At 38.4% G+C, this 25,989-nt stretch overlaps 2 protein-coding genes across 5 annotated transcripts; both read right to left on the bottom strand.

Moving 5' to 3' along the window:
• Positions 1–22: 22 nt before the first annotated feature.
• yrdc (yrdC N(6)-threonylcarbamoyltransferase domain containing) lies at positions 23–6,115 on the bottom strand. Its single transcript, XM_044206701.1, has 6 exons — positions 5,844–6,115; positions 3,556–3,751; positions 2,956–3,070; positions 2,729–2,848; positions 2,384–2,514; positions 23–1,008 (listed from the first exon to the last, which is right to left on the bottom strand). Exons 1-6 carry the CDS (start codon positions 6,013–6,015, stop codon positions 939–941), a joined length of 804 nt encoding a protein of 267 aa, XP_044062636.1. The 5' UTR covers positions 6,016–6,115; the 3' UTR covers positions 23–938.
• Positions 6,116–7,554: 1,439 nt separating this feature from the next.
• mtf1 (metal-regulatory transcription factor 1) lies at positions 7,555–25,893 on the bottom strand. 4 transcript variants are annotated; one of them, XM_044208091.1, is made up of 11 exons: positions 25,797–25,893; positions 23,508–24,042; positions 18,981–19,219; positions 17,658–17,789; positions 17,182–17,255; positions 15,198–15,331; positions 14,234–14,311; positions 13,938–14,040; positions 13,186–13,853; positions 12,725–12,794; positions 7,555–11,256 (listed from the first exon to the last, which is right to left on the bottom strand). In XM_044208091.1, exons 2-11 carry the CDS (start codon positions 23,976–23,978, stop codon positions 10,775–10,777), a joined length of 2,451 nt encoding a protein of 816 aa, XP_044064026.1. In that variant the 5' UTR covers positions 23,979–24,042; positions 25,797–25,893; the 3' UTR covers positions 7,555–10,774. The 4 variants fall into 4 exon arrangements, with proteins under 4 accessions (XP_044064026.1, XP_044064027.1, XP_044064029.1 ...); XM_044208092.1 differs by lacking the exon at positions 25,797–25,893 and adding an exon at positions 25,260–25,615; XM_044208094.1 differs by lacking the exon at positions 25,797–25,893 and adding an exon at positions 25,324–25,615.
• Positions 25,894–25,989: the final 96 nt, after the last annotated feature.

The following is a 25,989-nucleotide window of genomic DNA, read 5'->3' as shown; positions in this document are numbered from 1 at the left end:
CAAATATCTTCTTATGCATGAATAAGACTGATACTGAAAAAACATTTATTGTGTATTCTGTTCCAAGGTTGTACAATCCATCAAAACAAGTTTACATCAGGTGATGAGAATTAAACAAATGCTCCAGTTTTTAACAACTGCAAGTGGGCAGATGAATTTCATACCGTACATCCACTTGGTCACGTGCTAACCAACACGACTCTGAAATATTACAATATTTCGAACTTGTAAATGTAATGTAGTTTAAGCTACAACATCAAACATAAAAGTTATTGTAACTGTAGCAGGTGACCAATTGTAGCGCAAGCCTTATGTTGTTAAACTGATATGGGGATAAAATAAATACAGGAGATTCATAATTTAATAAAAAATAGTTCTGGACTCAAAACATTTGATGTATAGTCTCCCATCCATCCCTTAGGTTATCACAAAGAATTATTCAGGCAATAAAATACAACTCTTCTACACCTCTAACATTACAGTAACCATTATAGAAATATCAAGTCAAAATAAAAACTCAAACCATTGTACTCTCAGTTAAACCATGTTGCTTTGACAGCACAAAAAGATTCTATTTTTACGCAATAAAAAAATAAAAATAAAACCCATACCATATAGCTGACCTTATTCTGTTTCAACAAATTGAGAACTGTGACACTTAGTTTAAACTCCCACATAATCTTATGATAGTAGATGCATAGTAAGGCAGAAAATATGGTCATCAAAAGAACAAGTTACTCCAGACCTTAAAGCTGCCACCAGAACAATATCGGTCATCAGCGGTTTAACGCTCAAGTTGTTCCTGAGTTCTAGTCTTTCCCGGGAAAGACTAATTCTTTCATGTGAATGTGAAAAGGATTCATCTTTTCTGAGGAAGCCCAGGGGCAGTGCTGGTTGTGCGTCTCAGCGTGCGGTGTGGTGTGTGGATAGTTCAAAGGTCATTCTTCCCCAAAGTCCTCTGACAGTCCATATTTGTGCTCCAGCACATCAACCGTAGACAAAAGGGCACTGAAAACAGAATTACAGTCATTTTTCGTTTAATGTACAGAGTCTCCTTCAAAGTAAACGTGGGAGGTTTGGGGGGTGGGGGTGGCACCCGTCTGTGGTAAGATACTGTAGTAAACTGTAACCATGTTTTATTCTACCAATTAATGAAAAACACCCCATATTACTTTCTGTGGTCAGAGTATTTACATATTCTGTCTGCACACGCTTGACTACATTTTGTTTAATAGTTTCTAGGAGATTCTTAATCATAGCAGGTGCTGCAGAAGGCTCATCCTCCCAGTGGTGGAGTATTTTGTTATGACACTGTTGCTTCAGTAGAAAGAACAGTAGTAAACCAAAAACACTGGCAGGTGCTTTCTGTGCAATCTGGGTGAGAGTTCAACTTTGCCCATGCTAATTCTATACAGTATGTACTACATACTCGTCATACTATACTGTTTTAGCAGTTAGTATACAAAAATATCAACATACTTTACAATTTAATACTAACAGGAAATTATACAATATGTCAGTTGTCAATCAGACTGTGACTTTAGAGCGCTATTGCCAATTAAACTTCACAAAGAGACATCAACAGGTTTTTCCAAAGATTTAATACTTATTTTTGGTGTTCCAAGATTTTTTAAGCATGTTCCACCACCACCCACAATTTATTACATTTTTTCCCACCTGTAAGCATGCTCCATTTCCTTTGTGCATTGCATTGTGGGAGAACAGTGTACACCAACAGCACTCTCAAAAACTGACCATATTTAGTATGAGTACTGTCTGCTCTGAGTATACTTTATTTTGTCACTTTTCCACTGTTAACACACTACATACTAAAACCTGCTTAGAATCGGTATGTAGGATTTGGGACATGGCATATGTGTTTGGAAATGCACAAGTCATTATTCTAGCGGTATGCCATGATGTAGTTTTGTACAATATTACAAAACTGCATCATCGGTCTCATACACGGTTTACAGGTCGCTCTGATCAATATTTATTTCTTACTGTCATCTGAACCATCACATCACATCGGGGCTGAGTGTGGGGCTATTTTGTTGCACGGAAGTATAATGTGACCTTCATCGCGTTTGTGTACATGTATACAGCGATAAATAGCGAGGAGGCCAAAAATCTATCATAGGAAAAATGGGAAGCCTCTTGCTAAATTAATTGCTCTGTGCAATTAAAAAGATATACTGACTTTCTGTCCTGTGACTTTTAAGCATGTTATATTTGTGTGGTGCCAGAGTATTTAAAAAAAGTAGTTTTTAATAATTTTGTGGATATTATTAGTAGATATGATTTCATTTAGAGAGAAAAAAAATGGCACATGGGACTGTAGCAAGTGAAAGCTAATTTGGGTACAGTTACAGCATGAACTCACCAGCCGGGTCTGATGATGCGGTATTTGCCGAGTACTGATAGGTCGACCACTGTTGATCCAAGGCGGCTCTGGTCTCCTATTGGTCCGCCATCCACCACCACTGCTAGTTTGGGCCAGAGCTCCTGAAACTCCTTCAGAGGGAAAACACAGCAGCATTAATGATTAAAGAACTATTTTATTAACTTAAATTACAAAGTGATAAAATAAAGAGAAACACCCTTTCAACCTGAATTAAGATGCTGGAAAACATACTGAATGAAATTTTAAAACATAATGCATGTGAGACTGATAAAAGGATCTCTCAGCTTCAGGTATTATTTTTCTTTCCCACACTTTTTCACTTACATGTACAGCCACGGTGCTGGTGTGTGAGCTGATGTTGGCGCTGGTAAGTGCGAGTGGTTCCGCACACATCTGGCAAAGGCGTCTCATAAAGGCATGGTCTGGGATTCGAACGCCTACAAGCTGAGGAGCACATGGACACGTAAACAGCAGATGATTGACGTTCATTAAAAAAAACATTTGTTTGATGCTTTATTTTCAGTAATTTCCACTTAAAGGAGTGGGCTTACCAAAGTAAAGGGGTTGAGATCTGTGTTCAGTACTTCAGATCTTTCAAACACCAGAGTGACGGGACCAGGCAGCAGGTCACCTAACAGCGCTTTCGTCACCGTCACCTTGCAGTACCTGTCCATGGAAACAAAAACAAGCCATGTTTATGTTGGGCAGTGCTTTTAAAGTCGGTGGTACAGTACTGTCAGTCATTATACGAGAAATCCAAGTTTAGATAGTATTGCAGAGTTCGACATTGTGATGTTCTCTGTTTAATCCAGGATGATGTTGTTATTTGGTAGTCTGCCTTATTTTGTGATTTACTTTAAAATGCCTTAATTTAAAACATAGTTTCCTAACAAATTAATTATTGAATACTGGGATATTTCTGTGACAGAAAAATGTAAAATGTGTCTTGTTGGTGTGGAGATGGTATTTCTGCCTCTTTGTGACTCCTCTGTGTATGACTAATATATGTGTGCAATATGGTAGGTCTACAGATAAACCATAGCACTTCTGAGGGATTGACACCAAAACAGTTACCACTGACATTTTAAAATTACAAAAAAATCTGCATTCAAACTGTAGAGATAGTAAAACAGACCCGTACATACACTTACTTATAGATATCCTGAATTTCTCCTACACAGATGGCCAGCGGTTTCTGTCCATTTCGTCCTTTGATATTATAGGTTTTCCTGACGGCTTCAGAGTTCTGGGCCAGACATGCCAGGCCGTAGATGGTGTCTGTGGGCACACCAACCACATGACCCTCCTTCAGAGCCTTCACTGTGCAATTCAGGATTTCAGCACCATCTGCAGTTCAAAAACAAGGAGGGTCAATGAGGCATCATCCACCACAAGACACACATGATAACACAAAACACTGAGGGTAAAAACATATATATGCTGTTTTCAATAATACTGTATCGATCAGGTCAGTAGTATATTGTAAATGGATTTTGGGGTAGTGAAGGGCTGAAAGAGATAAACTAGCAGTAACAACTGACATGTATTGCTCAATAACTGCACATAAAGGACACTCCATCTGTAAAATGTAAAATGTTCACAGGAAAAATCAGTGAACAGTTCTCTTCAGTGGCTCTTGTCATAACTGGGGGCATGCAAGACATGGGCAGAGTGTCTAACTATTGAGTTGCATTATGTGTAACTACACTTGGGAAGTGTAGGATTCTGATAGTTTGGAGCTTAACCCATACTAGGGATTAAAAATCAGGATTTTTAAAAGTCTGTTTCTTGTGAGTCGCCTAAATGTATTCTAGTTATCACTTGAATTAAGTAAAGCACAAGTACATCAAAGTAGTACTTCAACACTTATTGTGTTACTTCATACATCTACTCCACTGCATTTCAGAGGGAACTCCTCAACTCCACCTATCTAATCGCTGTGGTTAGTCGACTAGTTACTTTGCAGAATGAGGGTTTGCATGCAAAACATGGTTTTGGCTTTAATTTGTTACCCATCTGTGAAGTTATAAATATGATAAATAGGCTATTTATCATATTTATAACTTCATCATGGGTTCAGTGGGTACTTCACAACTGTCAGTGGTGGAAGAAGTATTCAGATCCTTTACTTAAGTAAAGTAAAAGTCCTGCATTTAAAACCTTACTTAAGTAAAGTATGTAAGTATTATCAACAAAATGTACTTAAAAGTATCAAAGTAAAAGTACTCATTGCTCAGTAAAATGGTTTCTCTCAGTGTTTTACTATTACACATTATATTTTTGGATGAATATTACTGCTGCATTCATGTGTATGTTTAATTTTACTGCTGTAGATGTTTAAGGTTGAGACAATTTGAACTACTTTATATACTGTTGGGGAGTTTAATCTACAGAAATGCATCATATTCTATAAAATCAGCATGTGTTTGTAGCGTCGCTGTCCTGTGAGAACCACGTGTCTCTAAAACAACTTTTCACAAGCTCAGAAAAATAGCCCTGTTTTCAGCTTTGTGACGATGCATTTTTCAGTTAATCCAAGGGGGTTTAAATAGTTTATTTAGCTCAAGAAGTAGGAGAATTTTCTCAACCCATTAAGGAACACTTAATCCTTCAGTTTATCAAAAAATTCTAATTCAAAATCAGCAAATTTGGAGATGGTTTTCACTGGACAGGAAGGGTATGAAAAACTGTAATCTGAAATTAACCAAAGCTGTCAGATAAATGTAGAGGGGTAACAAGTATAATATTTGCCTCTGGGGTGTTGAGGAATATTAGCATAATGTTGCATAAAATGGAAATAGGCTACTCAAGTAAAGTATAAGTACCTCGAATTTGTACTTAAGTAAATGTACTTATTTAGTTACTGTCCACCACTGCCAACTGTATATGTAAGTAGCTACATTAAAATTATTACAAATAAATACATCAGTGATGTAACACGCCATAAGGGGCCATTCTTCATAATGAGTCACTTTAATTACAGATCATAGTTCATCAAGTCCTTTCACTTCTAATATTTGCTGTTAATCCGTCCACACTTTTATATATGTAACACTTTGAAAGTAGACCATTAAGTCAAGGACTATCTAAAGTGTCACCTGCTGACAATATAAATAAAGCTTTGATGCCCTGATGTCCAGTTTGGGCAGACAGCTGTCTGTTTATAAAGTGTATTAACTTTACTATCCAAAATTGTTGGACTAAGACGTAAGTTCTGTATAGGTGTGGAGTTAGCCTTTAAAATCAAATTGGGGGCAGGTCCATGTCATACAAGAGAGGCAAAACAGGAATCTGATTTAACGTTAACACACGTTTACGTTGTTGTTTACGTTACTGGCTGCCAAACATCTTATGTAAATCTTTCAGTCAGTCACCTATTTTCAAAACCTACAGTCTATAGGGACCAACGTGCACGTTTGCTGTGAATGATGGAGCTAACCTGTTTGGCCCTCCTGATGAACAGACGGCCCATTGGAGGTCGGCGGCAACAAACGCAGCACTTTGGTCTTGAGCTCTTTACACATCTCTCCTCCGAGTCGACGAGCTGCGGCCGAACTGTGAGCTCCTCTGGGTTTGATTAATTCAACCGCGATGTTACAAACAGACTTCATAAAACCAAAGCTACAGCCACAGATGGGTCATTTTACAGCCGGGGGAGCATGTTGGTTGTCACCTGATGAAATAACACATCTTCCGGGTTACGCCCCCAAACAATGACGCCAACTTTCTTAAAGGGCCAGAAGCACATTGTGCAAAAAAAAAAAAAAAAAAAAAAAAAAAGGCCAACCGTTTTTTGGTAGAAAAGGTTTCAGTCGTAGTCATCTGAACAATGTTTTCAAATTCAAGACGTGTCGGCTCCCATCCAGAAGTCATTCTCAGTTGTGATCTCCGGATTGACTTCTGGATGGGAGCCGACACGTCTTGAATTTGAAAACATTGTCCAGATGACTACGACTGAAACCTTTTCTACAAAAACCGGTTGGCCTATATCTTACAAATATGTATCATCTTAGCAAAGTCTTATATCCCAAAAAGTACGTTCATAACAGAAAACCTGTTAAAAAATGTCAAAAATTAAATGTAACACTGTATTCAAACGATCCATAAATCTACTGACCTTATTGAAAACTCTCAATATATTTAAATTGTATAAGATAATTGTCTGAACTGCCGAACCACTTGCCGAACTTGTTTAATTACTTTTTTCTTTATCGGGTTTTCTTCTCTTTTTTATTTACCCCCGAACCCTTTACACATTTTTATTGTCAAAATTAGCTATAACATAGTGTTGCTATATAAATAAATAAATAAACAAACATTCTAGACTGGATTTGGCGCTCCTTAAATGCTGTATATGTTCTTTTGGAAATATGTAATAATATCTGGAAAAGCATTTTCTCGCATTTCTTTACACTCTCCAACAGACATTGCGCACACTGACGCATATTTTTTGTATTTATCCTACGTCACCTGCCTGCCCTCCTCATTAATTAGGAACATTTAAATCACCTGTGAGCACCTGCATAAAAACGCAGAAGGCAGGCACACGCAATATGTAAATGTGGAGTTTACGGGACAAATAATATGTCAAAGGTCATGGCCTCGGACACAGGTAACAAAACATGCAGCGTTTCAGTTTATTTGTTACATTAGCAATATTTCTGTGTTTGTAAAACAGTTACAGATTGTACAGAAGACACGATGACCCTGCGGACTGATGAGGGCGTTTCACCAGTCAAACAGGTCAGCCACAATCTGAAGCTTGAACTTCTGATGGCTGTCTGCCCAAACTAACTGGTGACCAACATGTTTTGGCCTCCACAGAACCTGGTGGAAGTCGAGGACAGACTGGTGACCCTGTCTGAGAAGATAACCCTGTGCAACAGAGTCCTGAATGACTTGAAGGATCTAAGTGATGTTCTAGTGGTGAGCTCTCTTTTCTCTCCTTGGACTCTTGTGACTTACTGCAGATTTTGAAAGTTAATTTTGGTTATGTCCCCCAGAGAAAATCTCTCCAGGATGTGTCCTTATCACCGCAGAAGTGACCAGAAGAGGAACAGTCCCCCCCCTTCTGTCTATAATTAAATTCAATTAAGAGCAACTGTCATTTTTAACTGTAAAAAAACTACATCAAGCAGAAGAAGCAACCATTTCAGTGACAAGGATAAGGTTTTATTAGTATTATATTGCTCTCAATTCAGAAAGTTATTTATCATAATACTTTATACGAAACAAGCATAAGCAAACACTTTCACATTATACATTCTTTTAAAAATACAAATCCTTAACAATTCCTCACTCTTTGGGTGTTGAGACATTCCTTTGGAAGCATATAGTCATCCCCCCTTTTTTTTTTTTTTTTTTTTTTTTTTATTGCCCATTTGGAAAAATGTTGATGGCAGAAATTCTCAATTTCCAATAACACTCTGGCTATACATTTGTGATCAAACAATGTGCTTCCAAACAAATGTCACCATCAGTGATTTGCTGACATTACCATTTCAGGTAAACTCCAGAAAGAAACCTGGCCCACAAGTCAAAAAGTTTCTCTGCTTATTGATTAAAACATATCGGCAGCTGTAAGTTTGACTTTCATTGGTGAAGATGGGCCAATAGATTATCCACATGTCAAATTTAAATATGTGAAAGGCTGAGATGACTATAAATGGAGCCCAAATGAAACATGTTTATGCATAAAGTGTAAAAAGGAAAAGCTGCGTACATTTGACCAAAATAATTCTTAAAACAGAATCATTCATTCTTTAAGTACTCATTCAAACAAATCAAGTTGGTTTTAAACAGCATGTAAAAGGATGGTTGTGGTGCAACATTAAGGACACACTGTAAAGTCCAGATTCACACCACTCCAAATATGAAATGCAGATTACTGGAGTACAAGAAGCATGCTTAACATGTATGCATTGGAAAGGCAACTTTTGCCTCTGCGCAATTTAATGACGGGAGGAATAAATAATCTTTTTGTCTTGGAATCAGTATTAAAACTTGTGAATGCCACACTTAAAATTGCATAGTTGTGTTAAATGACAGTATGCATGTATGAGAATATATATTGATGGTATGAGCTTGACTCCTGGCAGTAATTTTACAGGGAAAATGGTGAGTTAAATTAACATTTTGTAATCCAACGGCGCCAAGCAGCGACCCTCCAGATGTCTAATACTGCATATATGGAATGGTTTAGAGCACAACATGTGACTGGAGCCTTTCACAACATATCTAACAGCGGTCTTGGCACCTGTGAATCGAGGGGAAAGCTCCACTCGTAAATTATGGCAAAAGGGGGGAACAAAGCAAGACATGAGTTGTCAGTTTGGTTAGATCCTACAGCTTGGACCTAAAATGTAGAATCACATCACCTGCATCTGTTATGTGGTAATTATATTTTTTAGAAATGCTGCATATCAATTCCAAACACACAGCTGGAAAACAATACAGATTCGAGGAAAAACCATAAGCTTTTCTGTCTCAATGCTTTTGCCTTATTGTGATTGCCTGAGACTCAGTGAAGATGAGTGTATTGGCATGTCAATGGCAAGTCTGAAGCAGAGACTGTCAAGGCAAGGAGGCTCATAGAACAGTTCTGTTGTAAGGCCAAGTAGCTCTACACTCTTAGTATACAGGGCATAATGCCTTCACTCTATCATCATTGCATTGTGTCCCATGTGAAACAATACTGTTAAATTATACTCCGAGCAAGAGGCTGTGTGTTACATATATTTTGTTATTATGGGGACTGTACAAAAGCCCATCTGCTAGTAGAACCATTTAACTACACACAGCAAAAACTCTTCTGCATAAATGTGACTGGGGGAAGAATGCAAGGATAGAGGGTATACATAAGCTCCAAACTCTGAGAGTTAGTAATTCAAAAGTCTATACAAAAATACAAATTCTAGAATAATCTACAAGTTTCTCAAAGATGTTTACACTAAAGTGTATTGTATTTACACTGTCGCCAGGACACCATCTTTTAAATGCTACTTTACAGCAGTTGTATACAAAAGTATGTAGTGGTGCTGCACCTCAGCTAACATTAGCTGTCAGATTACTCACTTTACAAGTTAGTGTGCAATAAACAGGGAAGAGTGCAGCAAAATGTAGGGCTGCTGCAAGTGTGGGGCATCTGGTAAGAAAAACATGTCTCAGTAACAAATTAAGGGGATCAGTTATGACTTGATGCATCCCTGAGAGGGTCACAACCCTATAAAATATGGGATGTTGACAGTAGTTCCTTACTGTTTCATTGAGGACAATTTTTGCAAACAAGCAGATCGTAGAGAATAATTTGCTTCACTGTGCAGTCTATAACTATTGGTGCCTCTTTCCTCAAACTTGCTTTTAGCAATACCTATTACGTCCTTTAAAAAAAATAAAAAATAAAAAAAGCAATTCAGTAACAAACAGCTCAACTTAAAAATACAACAAGTGATTGGAATAAATTAATAGATTTCTCTGCAATCTTGAAGATAATATTACCAGTATAATGAAAGAATCAAGCATTTAAATAAATTAACATGTACAATTTTAAATTAGTTTAAGTTATAGGCAACTTAACGTATTGACTTAATTTCAGGCAGATCTGGTCACAGGTTTTTTTTTTTTTCAATTAGTAAATAACTGTCAAAAGAAGTAGAAAAGAATCATCACATTTTCTGGACTACACTAGTCTTCGTAGGAAATAAAAATACTGAGGAAATCACTTCTTATTGTATGACAGCCATATGAGGGGCTACGTGGCCAACCCTTTCAAATTCCTACTGGGAGCAATGCTTGATAAAATTATAGCAAATTCCTCTAATATACAGTGCATTCTGGTCAGTTGCATACCAGCTTTAAGGATTTGTTCGGACCTGTAGTACAGTACAAGGATATACAGACAAGTTTTGTTTTCCTGCTCAGGTGTGTGACCTTCAAGCTAGGAAAATGGAACTCTTAAGTTATCAGTGCTTGGACAACACTCATTTGTTTCATTGAACCAATTCAGAGTGGATATCAAGGGATATATATACACATTTGATTATGTTTATAACAAAGGATCTGCTGCCTTTTCCCTGCATTAAATAGCATCAACATTGCTAAATCTCAATAAGCAAACTAATCCTGTTTTTAAAAACTCAACTACTGCAAGTCTCACCAGAAAAATGATTCATAGTTCGTGTATATACGTTGCGCAATGCCATACAGAACGAGAATGCACTGCAGGTACAGGGGGTTCGATGCACACACTATATAGGGAGAAAGAAGAGGCGTCACTGTGGAGAATAACTCGCGATGTGGGTGGAATTGATGCCTGTGGATGAGTGGGTGCAACAAACAAACACATGGTGCCAGACTCAGAAGGCAGCTCTTCTAAGAATTGCCATCAGTGGCCATGTTGAAGTCATCGGCGACCAGCAGCAGAGCCTCAATGTTGGCAGCAGTCTCAGGGCTCTGCAGGGAGAGGAAGTCCGAGACATCCATATTGGCTAACCCATCAGATGAGGGAGGGTTGGTGGCAGTGCTGCTCACTATCGTGGAGAAAGTCTGAGCTGAGGAGGAGGAAGAAGAGGGGGCCTCCAGCCTCACCTCACCACCCACCTTGGAGGAAGACTCAGGGAGGCAGCACAAGGAAGATGAGGTGGCCGGATGGTGTGGAGGCTCTGGGGGTTGTGACGGTGGGGGAGGAGCGGGCTCTGATGGTTGCGGCTGTGCTGGGGCCGAAACAATGGAGGAGGCACTCTTTGAACTCTTGTCTTTAGCAGAGTCCCTGCAGGCACACTGGCACTGGCAGGATTCCTCCTGTTTGATGATGATGACCGGCAGGCTGAGGCCGATCTGTTGGACTGAGCTGCCTGAAGACAGAAAAACAATTTAAAGTTAACTGAAAACAAAAAGGACAAAACTAAGTGGCTAAGTTGATAGAAATCCTTCATTATTTGCTTTCCAAATGCCCTGCAAAGCATATCAAAAGAAAATGAAAATATTTAAGATAGAAAAGTTTGAGGCCAATATTATATACTCTTTTCAGTTTAAAATTCCCTATTTATTGATATTATTCATACTTATATTACTGCTGTGCAATATCCACCATCTCATAATCATCTTAATAAGCTACACTTAACTTGACAGTTCATGCACTATTACTTACTACTTGTATTATTACACCGTACATACTTATCATCAACTGGTAAATCCACTTTGTACTTTTTATTTTAATTTATACTTATATCCACTTTGTACATAATTTATCTTACCTGTATTATAGTGTCTTATATTCTGATTGCTTAGAACTTCTATTCCTGTGTGCACTGACGTGATAGTGAGCAGCTGTAACAAAAGAGTCTCCCCTCGGGGATCAATAAAGTATTTCTGATTTCTGCTTCTGCTTCTGAAGAGGTGAAAAATTACTAATTGCTTAGAAGTTGGCATTCATCAGTTGTTGACTAAGAAGAGGACAAGAGTTAATGCCACTGGTACTGATATAACTCTTGGTCAATCATGTGATAACTTTTTTTTAATCAACTGATTTAAAGCAAGTGATCACTTGTTCCTAACAGCATCTTGAACAGTTAACTTTTACGAGAAAAGCTGCAATCAGATACTTAGGCACTACTCTTTTGAAGAGGGTAATAAGGATAATATAAATCGATTGGTCAATGCCAAACATGCTCTGATTTCAGCTTCTCAAATGTGAGGATTTGCTCTTTTTGTTTTAATATAATTTGTAAAAAAAATATATATATTTTGGACTGCTGGCATTGAAAGACAAATGATTTGCCCTTTTCACTCTTTTCTGACATTTTATAAACTAACTGATTAATTGAAAACATCTTTGATTCAATAATCAATATGAAAACCAATCATTTCCAGCCCAAGATGATATTGCTGTTTCCATCAATACCCCAACACCGTGGAAGGACATGCGGTACTTGATGTGTTTAAACTGGTCAAAGTCATCCTCATCTGCCCAACAATACTTGTTCTCTTCTTATCCTGAATGTTTTGAATGTTGTTGCTTCTGTGCTGTTTACTTGTCAACTTTATTATTAAATATTATAATGGCATACCGTTTTAACTGTTCTAGCACTGTGCATTAATTGAGCTTCAGCATCTTGGAACTGCATTTGTATAATAAAACCATTGTTTCAGTATCTTAGTGGAACTCTCTGGATACACAAATCTACCATTTAATCAATCCTTAAAGCTAAGTACTGCGCTGGCTGTCAAAAACAAATTTATGATTTCATTACAGCCTTTTGGCCAATGTCCACAACATGAAGAAATATAATAATTCTTAGAAATCCACATAATAAGACTTACCAGCATTTCCTCCCACTGGTATAGCTGTAGTGAAGAAAACCTTTTCCACTTTTGGAGCTCCTTGATGTGGCTGTGAACAAACAAACACCACAGTTCAAGCAGGATAAAAAAAAGTTAAGAGTATTATGAGGTTGATTTTCACCACATTTCTAACTGTATTGAAGAGATGTGGTTGATGTATGTGTGTTGTATTAAAAGTAATATTGATAAGAATATAAAAAAGATGCAATAGCTATCCCCACTATTTTACTTTACAAAATAATTTGTTAAATTTATAGTTTAAGTTTTTGCGTAATTACTTAAGTGCATGGCACAATGTAGTTATAAGAAAATGCGAGAAATACATAATTTCATTTATACAGGAATGTGTTTTTAAATTTAAGAGCGCATCACAAAATCAAAACTAGTACAAATCAAGTCACCATTTCTCTGTGCAAACACTGTGTAGGAGCATTACTCACTGCTTGCTCTGGGTTCTGCTGGCTGTTGGCAGCACTGCTGAGGATCCACTGGAGGTTCTGGTCAGACATGACCAGGCTGGGCTGCAGCAGGTTCTGGGTGGGTGCTATGGTGATGGTGGCAGGAGTGGCAGGCAAACCAGGGCCAGAGTTGGGGACAGGGTTGTTGGCCAAAGGCACAGGTTGAGCCACAGCTGCCAAAGCATCTGTTGTGGTGGCTGCAACAACAGACACAGCAGCAGGGCCTGGTGCTGTGGTGGTCTGTGCTGGAGCCACTGGAGGAGGAGCGGAGATGGGTGGTGGTAGAGGAGTGGTCTGTGTGGCACTATCGGGCTGCAGGAATGTAGGTGGCAGTGCCACGTAGTGCTGGGGGGTGACATGGTTTGGTGCTCGGACAGAAGCCTGTGCAGGCACATCAGAGGTCTGCTGAGGCCCGGTTAGTTGCACGAAAGGGGGAGGCTGTGCGGAGCTGACAGTAGCGGTGACAGAGGCAGGGGTGGAGGCCTGAGAGGGTGAGCTCTGACTGAGCTGGGAAGGAGCCTCCATGACTGCAGTTGTGTGGCAACAGGAAGATGAGGAGGTAGGATTGAGAGAGAAAGAGATGAGAGACGAGGCATCAGTCACTACCGGTTGGGTAGAGGTCTCTAGGCTGAAGGGTTCAGCAAGGCTCTCTGAGGAAAGGGAAAAAAATAATTCCATCAGTAAACAAGAACATTCAATACAATTCAAGTTGACAGATTTTGAAATGTACTGACCGTTGGGATGGCCATCATCTTGGCTGACACTATTTTCAGGACTCTGGAACATGAGCTCAAATATTTTCACAGGGGTCACATTGCTGAGGTCCAAATTTTGAGCCTGTAATAAAATCAAAACTTAATAAATGCATTAAGTGACCTTTTTACATCTAAATTCCTATTACAGTCACAGTTGAACTTAGGTGTCAAAATAGCTGCCTGTTAATTGACATCTTTACTAACTATCTTGACAGCTCCTCAACATCTTCAATCCCATGTCTGTTTGACAAAGCTGAAGCAAAGGCCAGACTCACATTATGGATGTTCTCTCGAAGCTCTGAGTCTGTAGAGATGAGGCTCAAGTCACTGAGGCACAGCGAGTGATTTGCATCCTGTAATTAAGAGATGAATAGGACCTAATTAAACTTGCCACTGCTATGGGATCAAGTGCTGAGTCATGCAAACAAGATAGAGGAACGAAATTGGAAATGAATGCAACACCTACTGTATCTTAATATAAAAATCAAGGTTTTACTAGAAAGGAACAGTTTACCACAAGAGGTAAGAGATATAAAACGAAGTGCCTTGTAGTAGTGGAAGGTGATAAAATATATGAAACATTTCTCAAGGGGAAAAATCCCACGAATCTGAAAGTCCTTTTGGGAAAAAAAACCTAAATATCACACAAGAAGGCTAACCTAGCTTAACTTAACAAGGTAAGAGAGAGCGCCCTGCCCCCTTCCATTGAAAGAGAAGCTAACGTTGGATCCAGGCCAGACAGTACGAATGTGCAAATACCCCATATTACAAATAAAAAATAAACTAAAACTAAGCATTTTCAAAAAATAAAAAACTAAACTAGCAAACCTGCTTTAAAAACTAATTAAAACTAAACTCAAATTGAAAACAAAAAGTTAAAACGAAATAAAAATAAAAACTAATGAAAAATGCAAAACTATAATAACCTTGGTGTGAACCCCTCTAACTCAGGCCTTTGTAAACAGTTACAAATGTTTACATCGTGCAGGTATGCAGCTTTTGTTTTTGCCTAACATGCGCTTTAGAATGCCTCCCATCTAGTAATATAACTTGCCATTCAAGAAATACCCCCAACATCAAAAGGCACATTGTACTCCTGAAGCATAGCACATGTAAAAGATTCACAAAGTGAATAATATGAGGGCCATAGTGTCATGTTGCTCTCAGGCTGTGCATGGAGAACATGACAGCTGTGCCGACATTGAGAGCAGTGTCCTACACTGCTGTACTGTGACTCACTTCGGACAGTGGATGGGTGAGGGTGACGCTGAAGGGCTGTCCTTTGTCGTGGCCCCGGATGTGACTCTTCAAACTGTACTGGCTGCTAAAAGTCTTCTCACAGCCATCACTGGGACAGTTGAATGGCTTCTCCCCTACAGAACGAGCACAGAGAGGGAAGAATACAGATAGGTAAAAGCTAATCTTCACAGTTTAATCTTTAAAAGTCAGGCAAGATAAAAGTTGTTACTTTATTTTTAACTTCAGAGAAACGTTACAAAGAAATGTAACGATGACCTATTGATGACACTAAAAATTTAAGTACAACTACAATATTATGATACAATGAACTACAGCAGTTTAGCAACGCCTCAGCCTAATGATAAAGTAACCAGCACTTATGTTACGGGAAAAAAAAAACACAACATAAAAAATACACAACTATTGACTATCTCCAGGTCAGTCAGACAATGCCCATTAACTGTAATTTGAGTATATTGATTGCTTTGCTCAATGTTGAACTTATATTTGATTGATTTATAGTAGTAGCTTCTAAGCCATCAGGTCCAGGAGCACAGCCAAAAACAATCAGGGAAGTTATTTGTCCAATTAATACAAGTACACATGGACACAGCCTTTTTAATTACTGCTGTTTTAACTACATTTCTTCACAGACTTTTGAAAGAAAGACATAATAAATACAAAACCAATGTTTTTGGCTGCAGGAAAAAGTAGAGCTCGACCGATATGGGACTTTTGAGGCCGAAACCGATTTTAGAGGGGAAACATTCACCGATTATCAATATGGCAGCCTTTATGAATTTTTGAGCTGGAATAAAAATAGACCTTTTCTATGTGGGCTGTGCACCGATATGACTATGCTAAGGTACTCAGAAGGCTGTTTTCTTAAACAAATAACTTTATTAAAGAATATTTAAGTTAAATATGCTTTAACATGTTAAGTAATTTAATATATACATTGCCAACCAATTCTAGAAATTAACACTGAGAAAATAAAGAATAAATAAAAATAAAATAGCTAAATAAACATCAGTACTGTATGTTCAGTAGCAGTAAATTCCATGGAAATACTCAAAAAAGTACATGTACCAGTACTTCTAAATTATACTAAAGTACAATACTAAATGTACTTAGCTGCATTCCACCACTGCTCTCTACTCTGCTCTCCACTACATATTCTCTGCTCTGTCAAGCTATGAGTTTCATGCTGCAGCTTTGTGCCGATTCTGAACTATTATTTCAATGGATTGAACTCTAATCAGATACGCTTTTTCTTGCTTATCAAAACATGTCACCTGTAGCAATATTTCGCTGTTAATGTAACTGTCACAAACACTAACTCGTGGTTCACTGCTGCCGAGTCAAGAGAAAATAGCGCCTCTGCTATAAACGTTCAGGGGAAACGGCTGGCTGGTTCCTGCCTCTTTCTGTTTCTCTTTCTCCCTGTATGTGTTGACTTTCTTTGTCAGCTTTTTCATCCGCAAGTCTGTTTTCACAGCAGCTTGGTGAACCGCGTGTGGAGGAGGCTTGTTATTAATGACGTTGCCTATTGAAACAAGCTTTTACTAAACAACAGCATAGGTAGAAGATTCTCTCTCTCAGTGTTTCTCTGCAGAGCATGTGCGATTCTCAGTAGCCTGTTACTTTCACTTTTAGCCACTGTAGTGTCAGTGCGATAAACTTTGTAATGACACCAATACATACCTTTCTTTTTGTCTAATACACTGCAAATAAAACTGTTTTATATCTGCTCATATCAGATAACATATACGCCACTACTGATATATCTGCGATTGGCTGATAATCTGCGATTATCGGCCAATCGCAAGGACAGGCTCTCGGGAAAAGATATTTGGTTGGGCTATTCAATGTGTGGGAGGCACTGGTAACAATGTAAATGCAAATCAGGCATAGCTGAAAAATGTCCTTGTTAAAGCTTCCCTAGATAAATCATGGTTACATATAACAAACCAGTAATATGTACCTGTGTGTGTCCGTACATGTGTTTTTAGGTGATGACTTGCAGCAAAGGCTTTGCCACAGCCATCGTGGTCACACCTGACGGCAAAGACAGAAAAAAAATCATGTCAAAAAATGATTAAGACCAGATGCAAAAAGACAGTGATGAATTTTCAAGAACAGCGAGAACCCTTGACTCATCATATACATATAGCCAACTATATGTATATATGTACAGCAGATGGGAAACTAATGTGCTGAATAGTCTCCCAATTATTTTGGGCCTCTGTCTAACCAAAATGCAGCTCCCAAAACAACACAGTGAAAGACACTATGAGTAAAAATGTTTTAATATGAAAATACCCTAAAATTTTTGTTTGTGTAGACAAGCAAACATTAAAACAGACTAAAAGAACTGCTTGTGAGTATCAAGTAGTATCACAGTTCCTTCATCTTCTACTAGGGGTGGATTAAAACTGATGTGATAATGGAAATGCTCACCGGAATGGCTTCTCCCCAGTGTGTGTGCGAATGTGCTTCCTCAGGTCGCTGAGTGTGGTAAAGTACTTCGTGCATCCTTCTGATTCACAGTTGAATGTCTTGCCTGTGTGAAGTCTCTGGTGTGCTTTAAGTCTGCAGAGACAATCAAGTGTGTTTTATTAAACCACAATGCGAGACATGCAGAGTGAAACAAACTAAGCACAGTGGCATTAAACGGCATGTGCTGCTCCTGTTCCTTATTTTAAGAATGTCTTAAATGCATATGGAAAAGACAGTTGAATACACATTCAGACAGGGAAAACGACAAAGTACACACACTCTCTCAATGGTGGTTATATAAGAGAATCTGGGTGGCATGGAAGAAAGAGAATCCACCCAATGTGTGGCACCAGTTGGCTGCCCTGAGTAACAACCTCCCTGACAGGGAGTTGATGGCGGTGGCACAGCTCCACCAAGCCCCAGACATGTTGTCATAGCAACTGAACCAATACAGACCAGAGACTCGGATGTGGACTGCGTAAGATCACAGCAAAATCTCAATGGTGAAATTGCTACGAACAAAGAACATGCCTGGCATTGGTCAAAATAGACTAAAACAGTAATTAGGCCCTAGTGCTGTCAAAAACAAATGTTTTTTTATACATATCAATTCTGAAAAATTTTAATGGTACAGATACTCATCTGCACTATCAATCTCAGACGGCAGATTTACCAAATTTTAAATAAGATACACCACGTCTTAAATGATCAAACTCACCTCTTTTTGAAAAAGGGGCAGAAAATTGCAACATAAGATGAAAACTGCAGGATTTAGGCGATCCTTTGTTACCAGCGTCATGTTCCCGGGTTGTGTGTGCAAGTGTGTGGATTAGAGGAGGGCATTTTCATTTGGGGAGAATGGATAATTAGAAAGAAGCTAGCAATTAGTGAGGGAGAGCATACAGGACACAGTACCCTGAGATGACAATGCTCTGCTTTTTCTTGGTATTATTTATTTATTTAGTTTTACTTTGTGGACTTTTTTGGACTGATTCTGTGTGTTTTTGCACATCTGACCAAACAAATTTCTTTCTTTGGATAATGAAGTTAAACTTGAGATTTGTAGGCTTTGAGGAATATACTTTAAAATACTAACTGTTGTTAGAAGAAAATGAACTGCCAAGACACCTCTATATAAACCTGAGAACATTATACATTTTAATTATATTTAATTCTTTATTTTGTGTCCATCTCCATATTACATTATTTGTATAAAAGTTAGACATTTCTGTATTGTGACAACACTAGTTTCCACACAAAACACAAAGTTGCGTGAAGGCTTACCTGTATAACGTGTTAAAGGCCTTCTCACAGCCTTGCACATCACACTCAAATGGTTTCTCCTTGGTATGCACACGGACATGGATCTTGAGGCTGTAAGAGGTGAGGAAGGCCTTTCCACAGCCCTGTTGATTGCACACAAATGTGTACTCGCCCCGGTGTGTCTTCTGGTGTGTCCGCAGGTTTCCCGCCGTGCTGTACGTCCTTGTGCAGCCTTCGAACATGCACTGGTAGCGCTTCACCTGATAGAGAAAGAAAAGGAGGGGGAAATTAGCACCTAAAATTGTTGAAATCAACTCTACTGTATGAAATCATCCTAAAGCTAAGGAAAAAGATAGCATTGTCTCTCTAAAAAAATCAATACAATAATCTTTAACCTATATTTCAAAAAGCCAGTGAGAAAGTAATTAATCTCTGTAATAACCAGCCTTGCCATACGATGCAATGGCAGTTTGAGTCAGTGAGACCTTTCAGACTGGACTTGAACTCAATGACTCTGCCACCCGTCAGAACATGAAGTGAATGAAGCACAAAGGACAGCGATGATGACCAACCCTCCATGCAATACATCCCATCCAATTCTGTTTCACAGCACCAATCTCCAATGCAGTGTGGCAGTCTCCTGGTCTCTTCTCACACAAAAGCACTGGGGGATTGTGAATAAAAGCAGTCTGTTCTCCTCTTGCTAAAAAAAAAAAAAAAGCTTTCCTATATTGAACACAAAGTCAGGAGGAGGAAGCTTGTAGTTGGCCTCCTTGACAAGCGAATCCCCTGTCTCAGCAAACATTATTCCTCTTAGGGATCTTATAAAAAAAGATCAGAGACTTAAAGAGTGCATGTTTACCCCTGGTTGTATTAGATTAGGTAGATTAGCAAGTTTATTGTAATGTCAAAATAAAAAATGTCAGTAATAAACAAACCTCTAATTTATGTTTATGAAATCTACATTTGAGATCAGGATATTTGTTTTGCGAGAGTTTTGGCTGAAGTTGCTTACATGAACAGAAATAACATTTTTATGTCATAACAATATTTTTTTCTTAATTAATTTAATTTAATTTATTAAAAACTGCCTTGCTGTGAATGATAATACACTTAACAGTACTAATACATGTTGATATATATTTTCATAAGCAAAAACTGAAGTTTCCTCATGATGCTAAACATTTCTTATGGTGCATTAAGTGATGTCTTTGTCAGTTTGGAAAATAACCGACACATCAGTTAAAACCCTACATTGTTCATGCAACCCAGCAGTCTCAATGCTTCACTTCAGGACACATACTTAAACACACCTAGTTATATTTTTAATAATAATAATAATCTTTATTTATAGAGCACTTTTCTAAACCCACGTAACAAAGTGCTTCACACAATCATACCATGAAAAGGACAAAACCTGCTTAGCTATTACATATACAGTGTAAGTGATATAAAGCTGATTAAATTTCCTTTCAGTCTTACTAACTAACAAACACTAATCTGAGTGATAGGTAGTCTAAGGCCATTCATTTTGATTTTAAGGAAGTGGGAGAGATCATTTGTTAAGCAAACATTCATGCAAAGCTACCGTGGGAAGCTTACTAAAGCTTGTAGCTCAGTACTGTATTCATCTCCCACAGCACCGTGACTCTTCTCTCCACCATCAGTTCGATCATTGTGAGAGAGCATTTTATTCTTTGGCCTCTCACATACACAGTGGAAAAGACCACTCTATTACTAATTAAATGGTTATGTACGAGTATTTACAGCAATATCACAAAGTGCTTGAAGTTGCTCATCATAAGATTTTTTCCTGACACCTGTTGAACTCGAGGCTGGAATTTTCTATTTGTTGTTCACAGTAAATAACCACTCCTGGGTCCGGTCTACTCTTCTCATGCTTTTCAATGGCAAGGTTGCTAAACTTGTTTTTTCTATGTAGTACACACTGAATTGAATGCACACAGCATAATTGGCACCACATCACAGTGCGCATATATTCACAACAGCAGCACGACTGCCACAATTTCCTAACACTCTGTGATTTTATGTAAAGGCTCCATCGAAAGGCAGAACAGTTTTATGTGCAAAATCAAAATAATATTACAAGGTAGCATAATAGAGCTTAATTTTGTTAAAGGCTTCTTCCATTTTCTGGCGTGTGCACTTCTGATTAGGGATAGCGAAGTTCATTCTGTGCCTGTGGCAATCATCATAACAATGTCATAACCCACAATACCCCCCAACCCATAGACACTACACGTTATATTAATGCAAAGTATACACATCTGACTCAGTGTGTTACATTAAAGCACATCTTTTGGATTACTATCTTGCACATATTCTTTTTACTTCATACTGTGAACATTTGCACATTCCCTGATCAATATTTTACACATTCCTGCATAAAAAGGTAAAAAACAGTTATATTGTACATATTTCTTATAATATTTTTTCATATTTTATTGACAATTTTCTATTTTCTATTTACGCTTCTTGACTTGCAGTACCTGCTTTTTTAGCTTTTAAAAATTACATTTTCTCTTACTAAGACAAACTCCTTGAATGTGAAAACCTACTTGGCAATAAACCTGATTCTGATTACAAATCAAGTCATAACGTCATAACGATGACAAAGACAATAATACAGATAAATTAAATGTAACAAACCAACAATGCCAGCACAATGAGGGTGATTAAGACAATCTGTAGCACCAGTTCTGCAGTAACACCAACAAATACTGGCCAACCATCACACATATACATATTTCATATTAATATATTTTGTTTATTCAATGATATTATGCAGGTGGGTTAAAAAGAATAACAGGCACATTACTTCACAAAGACAGTACCCCGTACCCTAAACCTCATGTCAACAAATAATTTTCACTAAAAAGAGGATGTGATACATCACCAATAATTATCATTAGTCATCTTCTTGTGAACCATCACAACAGTATTACACTATTTTGTTGTTGCAGACTTTTTGGAAACATGAACTATTTGTGCAGTTCTTATTACTTACAGTCAAGAAAAAGTACCACAAATTCACAATAAGAGAGAACCAGTATGTTTCTATTACTGTTCCTAAAAATGTGAATTCATCCACAACTTCAATGACATTCTCCTTCACCTCCTTAGATATGTCTTGTTGTTGCTGTTGGTGATGGCAGTAGGGTATATAATTAAAATAAAATAATTTTCTTAGTGTTTACAGTATTCCAATTTTTTTTCTGTGTTTAAAAAGCTGACACCAGCTACTAAACTGATCAGTACATCCACTAAAACATTGCATTCACTCCATTACTCCACCCATCTAATGATGCTACTATTCACATCTAGCTGTAGATATCTCATCGATAAAATATAGTTAGTCTTACAGTATCAAACACAAACTGAAAATCAACAAAAAGAACACAAACAGGCATATTGCTTGGGTCTATAAAGATGACAGTAAATTTTATGCAGCATACAAAATAGCCTCGTCTATGCTTCTGCCCCTCCTATTCAAACTGCAGTGCATCAAATATATTTTGTACTCCACCAGGAACCGGATTTATCACAATCCTCTCAAGACTCTTCATTATAATAGATGTTGAGGCAACTAGTCAATAATTAACAGCCTCTTGCTTTGATGTGTTTGGCACAGAAACAATATGTGGCATTTTCCTTGATAGGAATCTAGTGTGTATCATCTGACATTTGAAACAACTGGCTGAAAATAGGACTGAGATGTTGAGTGGGGACTAAGTTGTTCCCTGCAGTCCTTCAGCACCCTGCCTCTTATTCCGCAAGGACCAGCTGCTTTACCAGTGCACACTTGCTGTCAGATGGTTTTATAGTCCACTTCCACTAATTAGGCTGGGATAGGTGTCAAAATATGGCACATTCACCGCATGAACACAGATAGGAGACAGAGTGGGTTGTGAGTGGGCTAAGCCAAGGTCTAGCACTGTGTGAAAACACTGTGGAAACAGGGTGACATTACCAACAGACATGAGCTGAACTCTTTGGTGTATTGAGGTGGTAACTTCTACCTAAGCCAAATGAGCAACTAATGAATGACCTAATAGTACACAAACATATTTGCAATTGCCCTTCCAGCAAGTTAACGTATTTGAAATTGCACTTTGCATTTCACCAAGAAAAGGCATGTTAAAAAAAAAGACTTGCTACATTGTTACATTATGCGTCTCACAGTAAGACCATCAGATGTGTTAGACAAATCTTTAAACCATCTGCTGTTCTGTTGCGCAATTAGCTGGAATGACTGGAAGAGCTTCCACAAACCAAACCAAGCAATTACTACAACAATAACCAAACAAAACCAAGCATAACTTCAGCAATAACAGGTGACCACGTTCTATTGACCATATCCTACCCTCATCTGTGTTGTAACTGGTATGTGAAAATGTATTTAGGTCATATATTACTGAATAGTAGCATAAAACCTTGATATAAAACAAAGCTGCTTATTGAAATCATTTTGCACGTGTTCATACTAAAGATTCAAAGAAAAAGGTATCGGCACTTATTTAGGCTTACCTCTCTCTGCTTGGTCTCTGGGCACTCAGAGTGCAGGGTGAGGGTTGCCCCCTCTATGTTGCGTGGCATGGGGGTAGAGCCTGGATTTATTGTGAACTGGATCTGGTCTGGAGAAATGGTGTGGTGCACATAACCCTGTGACATGCCATCAGGGTCAGTCATAAAGGCCAGAGAGCCCTCCTCCTCATCTCCATCACCTTCCCCTTCAGTGAGGAAGGTGACCCCATCTTCGTCCCCTCCACAGTGACCCTCCTCTTCGCCCTCCTCGTCTAGCCGGATGGGATCCCGCTCAATGAGCACTGTGGTGCGGTCGTACACCCGACCAGAGGATGATGAAGGCTCAGGGATCAGGTCATTGTCTTTGTCAAAGTGGTTCTTGTCTTCTTCTTCTTCATCGTCGTCCCGCCCCAGGTGATCCACCTCCACCTCAAAGTACATAGTCGCCCCTGTATGAGGGCCATTCTCACTCATGGTCCCTGGTGCCTCTCCTTCCTTGGCAAGGAGGACTGCACACTCACACTGTTAACGTTACAGCCTGAAAAATAAACGAGTAAGATTAGTTTTGTCCTTACTTTTGCTTAGCAATGGAGTTAGTTTAGCTATGCAAGGGAACTGATTTGCATAGCACCTTTCAATGACATGGCAATTCCAAGAGCTTTACAGACATAAAAAGGCACATCTTAAGATATAAGATAAACACAAAGTGTTATAAAAAGCCATTTAACAGGGTTTAAAAGGAGTAAAATAAAAGAGAAGATAAAATTGAATAAAACAGATGAACAGGAGAATGCAAATTACAGTGCCATTAGAGTGCAGTGCAATATATGAATGAACAGTCCCACGTTTGATTTAATAAAAGGCAGTGCCTAACAGAAAAGTTTTACGCCTAAATTTGAAAAGAACCGAGTTGGACCTCATGTTTTCTGGGAGATTGTTCTAGATATGTGATGTTTAAAAACTGAGCTTCCCCATGTTTAGTTTGACTCTTGGGACAGTAAGCAAACCTGTCCCAAATGATCTGAGAGGTTTGGACGGTTCCTAACATAGCTGCAGATCTAATGTGGCAGTGGACCAACCTCCATTCAAAATAAAAAGCCACATTGCCTAGTTAAAAGAGCTCAGCTTGGACATTAGAGAACTTGGACATTTTAATCATTTATCATAACACCTAATATGCTCCTAGAAAGCACTGCATCTTGAAGGCCTGTTCTGACAGCCAGGAACAATTACAAACAACTGGGCAGACAGAGCCTCAAATATGTGTGCTATGTCTAGAGGGGGGCTTTGACTATACTAAATGCCAATGTAAAGACGTCCGTCTACTCCCAAAGCAGACTTCCGCGTGTCAAAGAAAGTTAATAATGTTCAGTATTGGAAAACGGAGTGATTCAGAGTAAGCCAACGACACATTTGCCATGTTTATGGGAAACTAACCACCCCGAGATCTAGAACTTTCTGATTTCAATGACATAAGTCACGAGACAGCAGCGGTTAAACTCAGCTAAGTTAACTGACATGCTTTATGATTTCCAATCGATTATAACTCCTCACTCTATCTTTTATAAAACGTTATGAGTAAGGTATGAAAGCTGTCACACTCACACGACAATGCCAGTTAACTTTTCCATACTCGACATGGCTGGCTAACGTTTACAATACTGCGCGGTTTATAAACACAGAGTGGCCTGATAAACACGCTGTGGCTGCAAAGTGTAACATTACCCCGTTTGACTGACAATTCAGTAACGTTACCTTAATGTCACAGTACTGAGATAGTTAACCGTACACCGTTAGCAGGCTGTGGTCGATCACTAACCTGACGTTATTCCAGAGTACATATTGGTCAAATCGTTACTAGCCTAAGAGACATGTCGCTAGCTGGTTGCTACAAACATATATCAAACCGTAATTGGTGCATTTTAAATAATACGTCTATCGTTATTCGCACTTCTTAACATTGTGTGACTTTGATTGCAGAGTCAACATAAAAGTAAATGTCAAAATTTAGCATGCGAGCGCCAGGCAGCCAAATGAACGTTAGTTACCTAGCTATACGCTAGCTAAGTCAACTATCACTTTATTTCTCTACACAAGCATAGCTTTGCTAGCTAGCAACAATTTAGCTCAAAGCTAAGCTAGAGCGAGCTAGTAACGTTAGCCAGTTTACTGTCGACAGTTGATTAGCTATCGACACTGCAAGGATAACACGTTTCGTGTTACCAAGTGATAACCTGGCATGCTAACGCTTAAGTTAATCGAGTAAAAGGAAATGGCATTAAATATATTTACCTGTGTTAATATTTAAGCCTTATTCCTATGCTTTGGATGTTTAGCACTTTCTTTCTATCCCCTCCCTAGGATACCATACAACGTCACAGACTTACAGCCATTCGTGATGAATTATGGGAAATTAAATATAATTCCTAATGCTAAATTAAAACATCAAACCTTATTCTTTCTAAAGATGCAACTTTTTGACTTT

Source organism: Siniperca chuatsi, linkage group LG9, assembly GCF_020085105.1.
Source record: "Siniperca chuatsi isolate FFG_IHB_CAS linkage group LG9, ASM2008510v1, whole genome shotgun sequence".
NCBI classification, from domain to species: domain Eukaryota; kingdom Metazoa; phylum Chordata; class Actinopteri; order Centrarchiformes; family Sinipercidae; genus Siniperca; species Siniperca chuatsi.
The sequence above is the reverse complement of the archived record's forward strand: the minus strand, read 5'-3'. Positions and strand labels throughout refer to the sequence as shown.